Genomic DNA, 17,228 nt, shown 5'->3' with positions numbered 1-17,228 from the left:
AATTTCTATCAATAACTGTTTTGAAGTTGTGAAAAAACGTAAAAAATCGTCAGCAGGTGGTGGTATCGAACACTTGTGTCATCATCGGGAGAGGAAGGAGGATGAGGAAGTGGCTGCTGGAGTAGGACTGGAGATGTTGCTTCCTACACCAATGCACCAGCATCTGTCAGGACTTTACTAGCTAGTAGGCTGATAGATAATAGTAATATTTTGAAAATGCGATGGGTAACTGCTGGGCATACTGTGCTGGGTTCTTCAGGAGAGAAGCTAACAGGATTCAGAGAGGAGGCGGGTGAGTGAAACATGACATTAGCTAGCTGTGCTAACTAGCATGAAAGCATCTGTGAAGCAGCGGCATCCGGTTACAGCTAACGTTAGCTCAAAGTTAGTTAGTCGATAAGTGGCTCCACTTAAGACTTATTGACAGCTGTATATGTGAACCTGGTGGGGATGTTGTTACCCTGAGATAAGGGTTTTCTAGTGGTGAGGCTAGGGTCTGTGTGGGGTGGTCTAACCTGCAGTCGGACAGTCCAACAGTTCAGACCCCACCCCTATTGTCAACAGTGGTCATGTAGTTTAGCTAGGTCTAATTAAATTAGCACTAGCATAAAAAACACTAAGCTACGGTTGTTCTATAAGTCTTTCACAAGGAGTGTAGACTTATATTTGGACATTGTAGTTTAATGTATTTTTGAAAATATGCTGGGAATCAATTTTCTGTTTCTATGCATTATTTGCACCCAGTTATGTCACCAAATTTGAGTTAATAATTCATGAGTTTTGGTCTGACTGTTCTTTGTTTAAAATACAGAAGGCCTCCTCTCTTCTAGCAGCTTGCTTTTTCACACTTAGGTATACTATGTATCCATATGTTAACATGTTGGAGCTGACAGATAGGCCTACACGTACAGTATAGGTAGCAGTGTTTGGTGAAAACCTGCATTAACATTTTGTAAACGTACACTTTAAGTGCTCTTATTAGGTCTAAAGAAAACGGAAATCAGGTCTTTAAAATCAGGATTAAAAACATGAAGGGCCAGGTTCTGTGCAACACACAACAAAGTCAAATAAAAGGAAGAATATAAACCCAAAGTGGACATCCTTAAGCTTAAATACATCTTAACTTAATCAAGTACATAAGCCAAAAGAGAGCAATTGCACTGCTGACATGTCATAGCACTCAAACACAGGTGTGATCAATAATGCTAATTAACGCTGCAATGGATTTGTAGGAGTCTGTTAAAGGGCCCTGATCCCTTACTCTGTCACTTAAATGGAACTTACTGAACCATTTTTAATATTAGTTACACCTGTGCTTATTTGCTGTGACAGAAGCAGATATTTGCCCCGTTAAATGGACAGTGTCTAAAAATCCATTAACCGTTAACTCCAAGAGAACCATATTTTTTCATGACTTGGCAACACAATAAAATGCCATTGATTGCATATAAACATTTCAGGACATTAAATAAACTAAGAGAACAGATTGTTATGATTCCAAGCTTATCTATGAATCTCTGTAGGCCTACTGTGTTACAAACGTTGTGTTACTTACTGCTTTATTGTGTAAAGCTGCTGAAGATGATTCTTGGTTGTAACTATTACAGAAGACGCATTTATTACACATGATATATTTGTATTACTGTCACAGCATTATCAGTGAGCGAAATCTGTCAAATCTGGCATCACATCCGCAACAAAAAAAGGTCTTAATGTTGGCATAAAGTGCCAGAGCTGCTGATACTCATCTACTAGGGCCCCGTCTCAGGTCGGTTAAATTAAATCCTTGCTTCCCTCACTTGCGTCGTTTCCCTGTGTTTAGTCCCTCCCTCCAGGGAAGCAGGGAGGGACGCAAGGAAACCACGAGAAGCAGGGAAATTAGTTTTAAGAGCAATGGGAAGTGCTTTCCTCCGGAGCGTCACGTGAAGCGACGTCCGTTTGTGATGATGCCGCACAGCTGTTCGTCTGACAGCAGCTCTGTCCCCGTTATTTTCACAAACACCCCTGCCACACATTTACTGACACAAACATGTGTATCATCTGTTGTAGACCCCAATAAATAAAATCAAATAAGAACTCATTCTCAAAAAAGATAAACACCATTCTTAAAATTTATAAACGAACAATAGTTTGATTAATATTGATTAGAGTGCACAATAGAAATAAAATAATTGAGAGAAGAAAAAGATATATATTATCTATCAAAACCCAGTTAGATTAACATTCATTGGATTGCACACTTTGTTTGTTTGTGTGGATATGTAGCACATTAACATTTTAATAGCACTTAATGACTGACTGAATGGAAATGACAGTAAATGAAAATATAAAACGAAAAAAGCGATCATGAAAATGTTTCCAATAAATGAATACAATGATTTTTGACCACTTTGTTGTTCAGATATATCACATATTTGTAACTAAATGATACATGAATTGAAACAAAACACAGTTTAAACTGAGGAGTGACTCTCGTGAGTTTCATTTATTTTCTTCACTCCGCTGGGGTACTGCTCTCATGTCAAGAACAAGAAGCATGAGATCAGTGCATGCACTGCATCGTCCAATCAGTGAGCGATACACAGTAAGGGGGCGGGGCGAGTATCTGAGGATTTCATCGGAGGATGGACTGGTGGTTCCTCGATTATCGCTCCTCCATTATCGCTCCTCGCTCTTCGATCCTCGGTCCTCCGGCAGAAATAAGAGCCATGGGACAGTACTCAAGATGGCGCAGACAAATCAACTTCCGGTGAGACAGAGGACCGAGGAGCGAGGAAAGGAAAATAGTCGACCTGAGACAGGGCCTAGGAACACAGAAGCTGCTTTGTCTTCTTTATTGGCAGTTATTCACAATGTAACCCTCATACTGCTCTGTCATTTCAAATGGCCACTTTTTAAATTCCATCTTTAAGCCATCATCCCATTTTTAAGATGATTGCCAGTATGTTTAAACTCTCTCAATTATTCCTACAGGTCCAAATACTTCCGGAGCACCACCACAGGGGAACATTATACAATAGAGGTGTGAGTCGTGCATTTACTAGCATTATGTTTTGGTATTAAAGATGACTCTTCCGTATAATGTTATATATTATATATGTGTCTCTTTTCATTTTGCAGTTTGAAAATCTGGTAGAGAGTGATGAGGTAAGTTTGTGCATGTAATGATGACGTTTCCATAAATAACAGCTTTAAATAAGTATAAGGAAAATATTGTTCTGTCAACTGTTGCGACTGATAGACAGCAGCATTGTTAGCATTGCACATTAATTACAAATATTTGAAAAATTGAATCAAATACAAATAGAATAAAATAAACATAAAGAGCAAATATACATCCACGGTAGAAAAGACAACTCTCAAGAGAGTATCTAAAGAACACACAATATAAAATATACAGAATGAATTAGAATACTCTATAATAGACCAATCTACTCTAGGAACAGAAACAAATATACATAGGGTACTTTATACATAAGTAGCTGTTTTTTTAATTTAGATAAACCTTTAAATTAGATCCCTTCAGGTAGTGTGAGTACAATTTGTGCAAAGTTCAATTTGTAAGTACAATACATGCAAATACATATTTTGTTAGACTGATTTTGCTGGTAGTCCCCGGATACCCTTTACTTTCAGAAGTCACTTTGTTAGCCTTCCTCCAGTGATGGATATAACATGATGGGTGCAGCCACTGTGCATCACCGTGTAACTCGATTACTGTCTTCAGAGTCCCAGACTAGTTGCACTTGAGTCAAACCCTGCAGCAGGGAAGAGGATCTGACACTGATAACTATTACTGTAATGATAAACTGTTGTGTTTGTTGCATTGCAGGCTGAGAGCCCACAGCCCTGCCCGAGGTAAGAGATCTGGTGTGAATACAAAACAATAATCATAAATATTCTCTGACAAAATAATGCTTGACCTTTACTTTTTTTGTATTAGGCCCATCAATGAAGAGGAGATCAAGAACCTCAAGGAGCACCGCTACGCCGCGCTCCAAGATCAACAGATCCTGATCGACCAGAAGCTGCAAGCGGAGGTGAGACACACTGTCTTTTATTTAATTTCATGTTTTCGGCCTATTTTTTACAACGTCGTATCAAGTCCATTGTAGGTAAAGAAGAAAAAAAGAAGCAGTAATTTGAGAGATCTATGAAAGGGGGGGACATTTTGGGTAAAAAGTAAAGATTTCCACGTTTAAGTTAATAATTAAAGAGATAAAAACTTGAATATTTACTTAAATTAAAAGGGTACATTTAGAGAAAAAATATATATTCTATAGATTATAAATGTATGAATTGTGAGAAAGAAATCTGAATTTTTATGAGATTAAACTCACACATTTAAAATAAATACATTTGGAAACATAGTGTTTGATATGAACCACTTCCCTTTGCAAGGTTGCAATCCCAGTTTAAAGGACAGGGGAAACAACATGTTAGTGAGGAGCTGCAACATATAATTTTCTTTTTTTTTTTCTTCTCCAATGGCCGAATTCAAATGTTTCTTTGAAGTCGGGATCAAAAGAAGAGATTCTGGACTCACAAATATTGTGTTATTGCTAATTCATATTGCAAAGTATAATTTGTATAGGTCTTGTAATCCAGTGGAGGTACGATAGGGTTGATCCAACCTTGCAAACTGAAGTTTTCAGTGTACAAATATTTTATTTTGAGGCTTACTTTGTAGGGTATTTATTGTTTACCTACAATGGCCTTAACACAGCGTCATAATTTGTCTTTATTTTTAATTTGCTGCATTGTTTTTTCTGTTTGGTAATTTTCTGTTCTGTGTTTTTTCTGTTTGTTTTTTTATTTTTGTTATGTCTGCCCAGTTAGAGGCACAAGAGGAGAAGTTGAGGCTAGAAGAGGAGGCTAGAAATGCCACCCAGCGCGAGGCCGCCAGGTTGGCGCGTGAACGAAAGTTGAAGGAGGTGAGGCAGCACTGAGTGCTCCCTTCTGCCACTTTGACTAAAACAAACTAACTCCTCTAACCCGCTGGCCCTGTGCACAGCCTTCCAGCGTTTCAAGTCCTCAGCCTTATCTTTAAGGGACATTTCTCTGTTCAGTCTTTTGTTGCCCTTTTGTCCTTGTCATTGTATGTCTTGTTGCTTAATTTACGTGACAAACAACTTGTTAGCATTCTTAATTATCATAGAGGAACAAAGCTAACTATCAGTCGTTCAGTCATTTCAAGGACTCAAGATTGAAAGGTTTTTTTGGCCAATGCTAGCTTTCCAAAAAGTCTGAGGCTCTTCCAAAAGTGCACTATACAATATACTTAAGAGATACAAGAAAAAAACTTAAATAGTGCAAGTACAAATGCAGGAATAAGTAGACTCTGTACATGTCAAATTAAAGAGGCCCTATTATGCTTTTTAGGGGTTTCCCTTCCCTGTAGGAGGATTTTCTGCATTTACATTGAGAGATCTCTAATCCGTTGACCAATCAAAAGACAGCTGACCAGCTAACCAATTAGAGCAGACTGGGCTCTGGTTTCAGACAGAGGGTGAAAAGAGGTGCTGCAGCACAGGCAGTATTAGAAGAATAAAGGGCTTTTTGAACCTTAGAGCATGGAGACATGTTACAGTAGAGGAACGAAATACTAATATTAAACCTGACCTGAACATTAGCATAATAGGGCGCCTTTAAATAAAATAATTTAAAATGAAATACTGCACACCGAAAACATGTCTTATTGTAAAATAAAAAATATATTTTTCTAGTAAACGAAAAAAAATTTTTTTCTAGTAGAACGGCAAGAAAGCTCTCTTACAGTACATATATATTAACCAGTAGATGATGTACAATATACAGCAAGGTCTAAAGTGCAAACAGACATAAAACCTGCTATTACCTTCCTTTACAAGGAGTCAAATGAGAAAATACAAGGCCAGTGCTGCAAATAATAGCATTATTTTTGCCTTGCTATTTTTTCCATTACAGTCCTCGCATCACAAATAGAGAAATGTGACCCATTGTAATGTAATAGTATTGCAGCAAGACAAATATTATGGCTGTATATTTCCTATACTATTTCAGGGTAATACATGCTCCAGGGGATATAGCTTTCATTGAAAGTGAAATAATGAGTATGGGACTTTCTTTGCTTTTCACGCCTCATTCAACTGCTTCTCTGCTGTCGCTTGGTTTCTGTTGTTTGCTAACATTTTTCCTTAATGGCACCAAATAATGTGTTTTTTCTTTCAAATTAAGTCTATATTTTCGTTCTGAGAAGAATCTGAACTGTGTTTTTTTTTGTTAGCAGCTGCCTGCCCAGAGGACACGGGGGAAAGCAGATGGCTCCGGCGGAGAAACGCAGCAAAGAAAGTGAGTCACTAAAGTCCATCAGACAACAGGACGACTGTGTGGCTGAGGACACGCTGCGGTCATGAGGCTCTGCTAAGGCTTCAGTAGGCGCACTCAAGTAGATATAATTAGTAACGGCTACGTTCAGCTGGTGACTCGGGAATCGGGACAGAGAAAATGTCAGGAGTTTGGAAGTATTATAACATTGAAAGTGAAGGCAGTGTAACAGCCTGTTTGCAAGGCGGAGACTTTTAAAAGGAAAGAGAAACTGCCCCAGAACATTGAAAAGGCCAAATAAATAACAGCCACGATAGCTGAATTCATCGTGTTGGATGACCAGCCGTTATCTGTTACCCTATTTTTCATACCAAGGACCACTTAACCAATAAAAAAACACTCGCGGACCACCTAACTCCACACATATCCAAAAACACATCGTTTTTCTAGAACAGATTACAAATCGCCTGAAAATGGTACAAACAGGTTGCAACATGTGTGACGAAGGTGTTGCGCTGGGCCATATCATAAAATCGAAAGTCAAACTTAAGCTCGCTCCATTGCGGAGATATTCCCGCGAGAGTGCGGAAAACTTAAATTTATTTATTTATTTCAAATGTGAAATGTTACCAATATACTCAAGGACCACTAGGGGGCGCTCACGGGCCACCAGTGGTCCGCGGACCACACTTTGAGAAGCACTGCTTTAGATGTATGATATTTGTGTTGATATTTGGCAGACAGGCGTCTTACCTATTTATTTTTTAAGATCTCAGCAGAAAATCTATTTTGAATCATGTCATTTGTTTCTCCAGTTAAAGCACTACACAGTGAGTAAGGATTAAAACGCAGCTAGCCCATCATTTTTGTGTAGCTACTTACTAGAGAAATCAATAATTTGACACACCATATTAATTTAAATGGGATTTTATTGATTTAAAAATGTCATGTTGCTCCCGCTAAGATAAAAGGGCCCTTTTTACTGCGTAGCGATAGTTGAAACTGATGAAGGTTTTCTGCTCTGTCAAAAGTAATTTTATTTTCCATTAACCAGTCTTTAAATACTGCCAGATCCACTGCTGTGTTCCTGTTAGTGTGTACTTCCTGTCTGTTTAGCCATAATGAATCCAGAGTTTTTTGCCCTCCACAAATATAATAATATATAAAAACAAAAAAAGTATTCAAGGGGGTCTAGAGCAGGGGTTCCCAAAGTGGGGGTCGCGAGATGATTAAAAAATAAAAATTGTGACGAAGGTGTTGCGCTGAAAACACATAGTTTTTCTAGAACAGATTACATATCGCCTGAAAATGGTACAAACAGGTGGCAACATGTGTGACGAAGGTGTTGCGCCGGGCTATATCATGCAATCGAAAGTGAAACGTAAGCTCGCTCCATTGCGGAGATATTCCCACGAAAGTGCGGAAAACGTATATATATTAATTTATTCACTAGCACCCCCCCTCTCGTTGACAGGGGTCGCCAGTCTCTGGCACTGTTATTTTGAGGGTCGCGGGCTGAAAAGTTTGGGAACCCCTGGTCTAGAGGACCCGGGTTCGTCATAGTCCTTCAACACAAAGTACAGAAAGAGTAGACCGCTGAATGTCCAAATTGACCAATTAGAATAAATGATCAATTAAGCTGTGTTTATAAAGTCTTAACAATTCCAAAGTCAGTGACTGCTCTTCCAGTTGTGTTGATTGTTGTCATGGCCAATTCCAGGGCTCCTGGGGATTTTGACGTCTACCTCAATCATGTGAAGGCCCAGTCGGACGCCTTCAGGAGCAACAGTAAGTGCCCCACCTGGCCTTGGTAATATTAGTTCAAATAATACATAGGTATACATACAAGGTGTTTGTTGGTTCCTATGAAAGAGATCTAGAGTTACTCCCTGTTAATAATTGACTCTTTATTTCCAGGACTGCCGTCAGACACGAACGTGGTGACCCCCAACACTGAGTACAGCTGGGACTTCACCACCAAGACGCGCTCCACCAACGACGACGGCACCTCGCTGGATCTAGAGTGGGAAGACGAGGAAGGTGAGGGATTCATTTCATCTGTCGCAAATCACTAATCCATCAAAGGTTCTGGTGACATCTTGACTGATGTTCAATCACAGAACGCTCCCGGCCTCCAGACCCGGGCTCTGGTCATTTCTCAGCCGAGATCAATTCTGTTTTCAATGACACTGCAGCAAAGTTGGGGGAGAGAGGCAGAGCAGCACTGTTTGTGCTCAGTGCAAACAAACGGTATTGAATACAAGCACCAGGGTTATTTAAGTTTGGCAGTCAATTCTGATGACCTTAGTGTGTTATGCTGTTCTTGGTCACCACTATGTTTCTTCTGATCATCTTGATACACTCCTGATATGTCGACTGTGGCTGTGAGGGAGTGTGGTCGTCTTTCAACCAGAAGGTTGTGGGTTCGATCCCAGCCCATGCAGTCAACATGTCGATGTATCCTTGGGCAAGATACTTAACCCTGAGTTGCTCACGATGGCATGGCCAACGGTGTGTGAAATGTTAGGTCCTAGAGTAAGGTACACTGCTCTGTATGAATGGGTGTGAATGGGTGAATGACATGTAATATGTAAAGCGCTTTGAGGGGTCTTAAAGACTGGATAAAGCGCTATATAAGTACAGTCCATTTACCATTTACCATTTACCATGTCAGGTGGTCCAAAAGTTATACATTTATATAAATATATAATCATATTACCGTAATTTTCGGACTATAAGGCGCACCTGAATATAAGCCGCAGCAGCTAAATTGAATGATGTGTACATATATAAGCCGCACTGGACTATAAGCCGCAGGTGTTTTAATGTTTAATTACCATATGTAAGGGTTCGTGCACAGAGGGGATTGTCGGGAAAGAGATGGCTGTTTGAGGAAGCTCCCATTTATTAACATTTCAACAAACAAGTTGCATAACGTATTCAAGTGTTACCATTTAGTGCAATGGTAGCTAGAGAACATGTACTGTGCTGTGTAAACTGTACTGTATCACATAGCGTTTCAGACACACAAACTTTTCAACTTTCAAACTTAAACGGTGCGCTCCCAGCGCATGTTTAACACCTTTGCACAAACTGTCTCGCTCTCGTAATGTCTGTCTGTGTTGCTCTCATTCTGTCTCTCGTACCACTCTCGGTTCCACTTTTACTTTTGCGCGCTACCTGTCTCACTCTTTTCCGGCCTCCAGCTTTTCCTGCTGGAGCCCGCCGCTTAAAGGTAGGGGGCGCGGACCGGCCATAGAGCCCATAGAGTTAAAGGTGGTGGACTGTAACCTGTAAAATCCATAGATTTAGGAGGTCCCCTAGACCCTAGTGGCCGTTAGCTGTAAAAATCTATAGATTAGCCGCACCGTTATATAAGCCGCAGGGTCGAAAAATTGGGAAAAAGGCGCGGCTTATAGTCCGAAAATTACGGTATATACATATGAATGAGCAAATGTTTAAACAATATTTATTTTTATTTTATAGTTAATTTTTTGCTATTGAAATACACATTATATTAAAATATGTACCCCCTGTTTAAAAAAAAAAAACAGAATTTGCATTGGTAGAATTTTGGTTTTTACACTAAGTGTATTTCAGTTTCTTGAAAAGCTCTTTAATTAAAAATTAATGTGTGTATATGTATATATATATATGTATGTATGTATGTATGTATGTATGTATGTATGTGTATATATATATATATATATATATATATATATATATACATATATATATACATATATGTATGTGTGTGTGTGTGTGTGTGTATATATATATATATATATATATCTATATATATATATAGATATATATACACACATTCATTTTTAATTAAAAAAGTGGCTATTTAGTCAGCCACCAATTGTGCAAATTCTCCCACTTAAAAAGATGAGAGAGGCCTGTAATTTTCATCCTAGGTATACCTCAACTATGAGAGACAAAATGAGAAAAAAATATCCAGAAAATCACATTGTCTGATTTTTAAAGAATTTATTTGCAAATTATGGTGGAAAATAAGTATTTGGTCTCCTCTAGAGCAGTGACGTTTTGGGGCTGTCGCTGGGCAACACAGACTTTCAACTCCCTCCAAAGATTTTCTATGGGGTTGAGATCTGGAGACTGGCTAGGCCACTCCAGGACCTTGAAATGCTTCTTACAAAGCCACTCCTTCGTTGCCCGGGCGGTGTGTTTGGGATCATTGTCATGCTGAAAGACCCAGCCAAGTTTCATCTTCAATGCCTTTGCTGATGGAAGGAGGTTGTCACTCAAAATCTCACGATACATGGCCCCATTCATTCTTTTCTTTACACGGATCAGTCGTCCTGGTCCCTTTGCAGAAAGACAGCCCCAAAGCATGATGTTTCCACCCCCATGTTTCACAGTAGGTATGGTGTTCTTTGGATGCAACTCCGCCTTCTTTCTCCTCCAAACACGTCTAGTTGAGTTTTTACCAAAAAGTTCTATTTTGGTTTCATCATATCATATCATTTTTTCATATGACATTCTCCCAATCCTCTTCTGGATCATCTAAATGCTCTATTGCAAACTTCAGACGGGCCTGGACATGTACTGGCTTTAGCAGGGGGACACGTCTGGCACTGCAGGATTTTAGTCCCTGGCGGCATAGTGTGTTACTGATGGTAGCCTTTGTTACTTTGGTCCCAGCTCTCTGCAGGTCATTGACTACGTCCCCCGTGTGGTTCTGGGATTTTTGCTCACCGTTCTTTTGATCATTTTGACCCCACGGGGTGAGATCTTGCGTGGAGCCCCAGATCGAGGGAGATTATCAGTGGTCTTGTATGTCTTCCATTTTCTAATAATTGCTCCCACAGTTGATTTCTTCACACCAAGCTGCTTACCTATTGCAGAATCAGTCTTCCCAGCCTGGTGCGGGTCTACAATTTTGTTTCTGGTGTCCTTTGACAGCTCTTTCGTCTTGGCCATAGTGGAGTTTGGAGTGTGACTGTTTGAGGTTGTGGACAGGTGTCTTTTATACTGATAACGATTTCAAACAGGTGCCATTAATACAGTTAACAAGTGGAGGACAGAGGAGGCTCTTAAAGAAGAAGTTACAGGTCTGTGAGAGCCAGAAATCTTGTTTGTTTGTAGGTGACCAAATACTTATTTTCCACCATAATTTGCAAATAAATTCTTTAAAAATCAGACAGTGATTTTCTGGATTTTTTTTTCTCATTTTGTCTCTCATAGTGGAGGTATACCTAGGATGAAAATGACAGGCCTCTCATCTTTCTAAGTGGGAGAACTTGCACAATTGGTGGCTGACTAAATACTTTTTTGCCCCACTGTGTGTATATATATATATATATATATATATATATATATATATATTATTGGTATATATTCTGAAATCATGATAATTTGGGCAGGTTGGCTTTGAGTCTGTTATCGTTAATATCACAAAACACAGTAACTCAATAAGGTTAAAAATCATTTAATTTGCTGCAAATAGCTTTTTATATTGTTTAATAGCTCGTGAATGAATGTAGTGCATTGTGTAATCACGGAAAAGGTGCAGAATTCCCCCCATCAACAAATCAATTGATTGAAGTGTAGTTGCATCCACTACAGCCTGTACATACTGTACATAAATGGCTTCTAAGTTATATGAGAGGGAACGATCATTTTTTAAACATTATTCACATTATCATTGAAAAATATATTCAAATGATCATGGTTTGAATTTTTTTTTTACAATTTCTATGATTTTTACTAACTGTACCAAGCAAGGTTTTTTTTTATTCTTCTCTGCAGCACCAAAATAATTGCTCTGAATTATATTTTTTATAAAGTTAGCCTTTACCAAACATTTTTTTGGTCCATATTGTCCATATTTCGATAAAACTTGATTAACTGATTAAGTTTCAAATTCGGTTTGGACAGTGTTGAGTTGGAACAGATTACTGCCTGCTGCCATTTTGGACTTCAGTGACTTCTGCTGTCAGAATGAAAAGCTGCCGTCCTTTCTTTGCAGGAATCAATCGTGCTCTTCCAGCCTGGGAGAGGTCCCGGACGGAGGAGGACATCCTGCGCGCCGCCCTGAAGCCCGGGGGCAAGCAGGTGACCAGCGGGCCCACCTCTACCTCGGAGGACTCCAACGCACTGGAGTGGGAGAACGATTTTGTGAGTACGCTCCCAGAGGACAGCTTAGACACTGAATTCGAAGGGTTCGTCAATCCCGTCCTAGACACTCCCTCCGAGGACGCGTCGGACCGCGGCCTCAAGTTGGAGCTCCAGGACAGATAGTGTTCAGCACCAAAGGAGACGTTTGTTCTGTCCTCTCTATGTCCAAGCTCACCAGCGTCTGCCTCATCGAATGGACTCTTCCTATTTCTGCACTCTGACGCTGCAGGAATACGTCACGCTACTCACTACAGTTCGCTGTCGTGATGTCTTTATCAAATACTCATTTTTTTTCAGTGCCTTCATTTGCCATATTAGCCGACCATATATGCATTGTAAATTACACAGATCAGTTACCATCCATTACAATTTGAGACATTGTGTAAAAAATAAATTCTAGGCAACTGGAATGAGTGCTAACGTTAGCTTAAAGCTGCATTCACATGCTAAGCTAACAGGGAGGTATCATAGGTAACTAATCTAAACTCGCTGTTTTCACAGCAAGGCTCTGCACCCGAACCTCGTGTTGAGCAAAGACAACATTGTGTATCAAGTGAATGCAGCTCAACAGAAAACTTGATCCTTAAAAGCATAGTTAATTATACAGTTAAAATGAAAAAAACGACTTATCTGAAATCTCAAGTGCCACACAAATGTACCTCAAGGCGGTTTAAGGTGAGATTATTTTAGCTACAGTGGGGTACAGTTTCGATAATTCAGCATTGGAAATGATTTCATCCCGAGGAGTTTACGGCACACAACACAAGGTGAAAGTAGCAATCAAAAACGTTTTCATTGATGACAACAAAGAGATGCACCAAAGTTTTTTCAACGCGCTTTGATAAAACAAACCCTGATCATTATTTAAAATGCACAGACAGTGCCCAGGCAATAATACAGAAAATACTCTGACATACTCGAGGAATAAAAAACGCTGTGTGTTTTAATCACTGACGGAAACTACACATTTCCCTCGATGTAAGTTATTACTGTTCTTTTTAAAGCCCAGCATGAGCATGTCTCTGCATTTGAACTATCCTAACTGTTTAGTACGGCTCTAACAAAACATTGATCTGGACCATTCAGTGTTTAATGAGCTGTTATCATCCACGCAAAGTGAAAACATTAATACATATAAGACAAGCCCTTATTTTTTTAAATATATAAAAAATCAGATTTTCATAAAAGAGCCCATTCACACAATTGTCAAATAATATTATCGTTGCTTTCAGTGAGTTTATATGAATAGAAACTGACTGTGGTAAACAGGTTTATGATATTGTCCCATATCGAATGCAGACCCCTAAACTGAATGGAAAATTGTGATATCAGCAAATATGTTTTTAGGAAAAGTTAATATATCTTACCAATACAAAACGTGTTGTTTACGTCCCTACTAGCTAGCAGCAGCAGACTATCCTGACTTTTGGTTTGTATCCTGTTGATGATGCAGTGTTAGCACAGCCACTGTTTCCACATTTCAAGCCTGTACCCAAGATTGTTTCTGCAGTCGCTCGGGGTGTTGTTTTGTTATTATCATCACTAAATTTTTGACAACATTTATACTTTTTGTTTAATTTTGTACTGTTTAATTGAAGGTGGTAAGACAGAGCATGTCATAAAGAAGCAGCCACTAAAATAAGTCCTGGGGTTTGTGATGTCACAAAGTCAGAGGATTATTGCCAATATGGGGCCCGTCAAATGTAAGACTGCGTAACTGATAACTGTAGAAGATCAACAAATATGGTACTAATGTATGAGACACCCATTCAAATTCAAAGGCTTTCATATTTGATTAAATGTATCAATATTCAGGTCAGCGTTCACAAAATTAAAGAAACACTCACTGTCCATTTGCAGTCAAAAGCACAGTGGTTTTATGCTTTTAAATATTCATATTTCTTATAACATCTGCCAACAAAAAAAAATTTTATACCATTTTATTTTAGTTAAAAAACAATAGCACAGAACAGCGACATCATTGCCACAACACATAATATATTATGGATTATTAAGGACAGTGTTTTTATGCATTTCTACATATATGCATACATTCCCTATTTCAGAAATATCTAAACTGGCCATCTCATCTTAATTCCAGTAATTCTCTTCAACTGTATCTTTCGTTATTGTGGATAATTATTCTGATATACAGAGGAATAGCTGCAGAATCTACAACATATGTGGAACAAATGTACCAGTTTAGAACAATTACTGTTGATTTCTGATTGGTTTCTGGCATTAGGTGTTCAAATTATTTAATTTGATATGACATCATTTATCGTTTATAATTAAAGCAATATTTTGTGCAGAAAATGTGAAAAGATGGAGGTCAGGAAACATTCAAAATGTGACGTAATATTAATATGAATAGATATAATGCTGCTCACCTGAGGAATCTGCTGTATACATGAATCTACTTCCTGTGCTTCGACCTTCGCAAACGTTTGTGCTTCACGTTGATTATTTAATCTGTTTGAATCAAAGGTAGTTCACTGATTGCACTCTGATTTTTGATTTTGGTGTTATTATCTCTTAGAAAACTTTCACTGAAATGATTTTGTGTGTGTGTGTGTGTGTGTGTGTGTGTGTGTGTGTGTGTGTGTGTGTGTGTGTGTGTGTGTGTGTGTGTGTGTGTGTGTGTGTGTGTGTGTGTGTGTGTGTGTGTGTGTGTGTGTGTGTGTGTGTGTGTGTGTGTGTGTGTGTGTGTGTGTGTGTGTGTGTGTGTGTGTGTGTGTGTGTGTGTGTGTGTGTGTGTGTGTGTGTGTGTGTGTGTGTGTGTGTAAAAAAACTGATCCGAGGAATGGGCACTGCTGTTTGAAGTGTGTAGACAAGACCAAGTTGATTTTTATGTTTTTATTTGAGTGTGTCATTTAAGAAATGTTGAACACGTTGACTTTTGGTGTGATAACATTATTTCTGATTAATCACTGTAACTTTTCTGTACAGTTACATTCCTTTTCACACTGAGCTTGAAATAAAATATAGAAAAAATGCATCTTGCAACACCTACAGTGTAATGACCAAATACAATTTGAGATGAAGCACAGCTAATTCTAACATTTAGCCTGTGTGAAATATTGCCTTAAAAAGGACAAAGTACAAAACTCAAGAGTGACAAACCAAATTTAAGGTCGATTTTAGAGAACTTCAAAAAGCATCGTAAAAAAGTACAAGTTCATCAGAATACACATTAAATAATCTACAGTACATGTTAAAAAAAATATGTGGCTGCCTTTCATTTACTTTCCACTGTGTTACTTTGTGTTTTGTTTCATCTCTGAACATTTTCAAGGGTCCAAATCCCTTTAAAGAAATCTATACTGATGAAATACTGTAAGATCATGCACCAAAGCCTATTTACTCTGTACAGCTTATCATGTTTTATTAAAGTTGGTTATAGTATCTTTATTCACGGTTTCTGCTCATTTGTATGATTCCCAAAAGGTCCGTATTATGCTCTTTGGTGTTTTCCCTTTCCTGTGTGTTATAAGGCAAGTTTATTTATATAGCACCTTTCAGCACACGGCAATTCAAAGTGCTTTACAAAATAAAATAAAAGACATTTAAGAATAAATAAAGTAGAAACACATTATAAAATGGCATTTCAAAACAGGCATTTAAAAAGCAAAGATAATAAAATAAACAACAGGTATAAAATACATGAATAAAAGCCATACTGCAGTGTGAATATGAACAACTCACTAAAATGCAGCGTCAAAAATATACGCATTTAGTCTGGATTTAAAAGTATCAACAGTTGCACCGGACCTGCAGGATTCAGGGAGTTTGTTCCAGATTGTCGGGGCATACAAACTAAACGCTGCTTCTCCATGTTTAGTTCTGACTGTTGTAACAGAGAGCAGCCCCGTCCCAGAAGACCTGAGGCTCCTGGACGGTTCATAGTTATGCAGGAGATCGTTAATATACTTTGGTCCTAAACCATTTAGTGCTTTAAAAACCAGCAATAGTATTTTAAAATCAATTATTTAGCAAACTGGAAGCCAGTGTAAAGACTTCAGAACCGGACTGACTTGATCCACTTTCTTAGTGTTAGTGAGGACTCGAGCAGCGGCGTTCTGAATCAGCTGCAGCTTTCTAATGGATTTTTTAGTGAGACCTGTGAAGACACCATTACAGTAGTCCAGTCTACTGAAGATAAAAGCATGGACAAGTTTTTCTAAATCCTGCTGTGACATTAGTCTTTTAATCCTAGATATGTTCTTAAGGTGATAGTATGCAGACTTAATAACTGTTGTAATGTGACTTAAAATTCATGTCGGAGTCCATCACTACACCTAGATTTCTTGCTTTATTCGTTGTTTTGAAGTCTGCTGACTGAAGCTCTGCGATGACTTTTAATCGTTCCTCCTTTGCTCCAAAAACAATAATCTCAGTTGTCTTTTTGTTCAATTTGAGAAAGTTCCTACTCATTGATGTGCTCAATGCACTTACTCAATGTTTTAATCGGAGAATAGTCTCCTGGTGACATTTTTATATAAACTTGGGTGTCATCTGCATAGATATGATAACTAAGGTCGTTGTTTTTCATTATTTGAGCCAGTGGTAGCATATAAATATTAAAAAGCAGTGGTCCTAAGATGGAGCCTTGAGGAACCCCACATTTCATATTTGTCATCGCCGATGTGTTGCCCTATAGAGACAAAGGTTACTGTGTAAATGGCCTGCAAAATCCCTTTGTTCCCTCCGGAGGGAGTTTCTCTCTCACATACTCCCCCCCTCATCATATAGGCGATAACGGTCTCTTCAATATTGCA

The 17,228-nt window shown here is 38.6% G+C and overlaps 1 protein-coding gene across 3 annotated transcripts; it reads left to right on the top strand.

Moving 5' to 3' along the window:
* Window positions 1-59: 59 nt before the first annotated feature.
* Window positions 60-15,861, top strand: ap1ar (adaptor related protein complex 1 associated regulatory protein). Of its 3 annotated transcripts, none has more exons than XM_079670938.1 (10): window positions 61-292; window positions 2,974-3,022; window positions 3,121-3,147; window positions 3,833-3,858; window positions 3,944-4,040; window positions 4,836-4,934; window positions 6,269-6,330; window positions 8,027-8,094; window positions 8,224-8,346; window positions 12,302-15,861. In XM_079670938.1, exons 1-10 carry the CDS (start codon window positions 222-224, stop codon window positions 12,571-12,573), a joined length of 894 nt encoding a protein of 297 aa, XP_079527064.1. In that variant the 5' UTR covers window positions 61-221; the 3' UTR covers window positions 12,574-15,861. The 3 variants fall into 3 exon arrangements, with proteins under 3 accessions (XP_079527065.1, XP_079527064.1, XP_079527063.1); XM_079670937.1 differs by having other exon boundaries at window positions 6,266-6,330; XM_079670939.1 differs by lacking the exon at window positions 4,836-4,934 and having other exon boundaries at window positions 60-292.
* The last annotated feature ends 1,367 nt before the right edge of the window (window positions 15,862-17,228 follow it).

This window comes from Notothenia rossii (genome assembly GCF_949606895.1).
Source record: "Notothenia rossii genome assembly, chromosome: 3".
NCBI lineage: Eukaryota > Metazoa > Chordata > Actinopteri > Perciformes > Nototheniidae > Notothenia > Notothenia rossii.
Note: the sequence above shows the minus strand (reverse complement) of the source record. Positions and strands in the feature narration are given on the sequence as shown.

Excerpts from the sequence above, each read along its gene's own strand:
- ap1ar (XM_079670937.1), top strand. The coding sequence starts at position 222 with ATGGGTAACTGCTGGGCATACTGTGCTGGGTTCTTCAGGAGAGAAGCT. Across the intron at positions 3,023-3,120 it reads GGGAACATTATACAATAGAG|TTTGAAAATCTGGTAGAGAG; the intron begins GTGTGAGTCGTG and ends TTCATTTTGCAG. Across the intron at positions 4,041-4,835 it reads ACCAGAAGCTGCAAGCGGAG|TTAGAGGCACAAGAGGAGAA; the intron begins GTGAGACACACT and ends ATGTCTGCCCAG.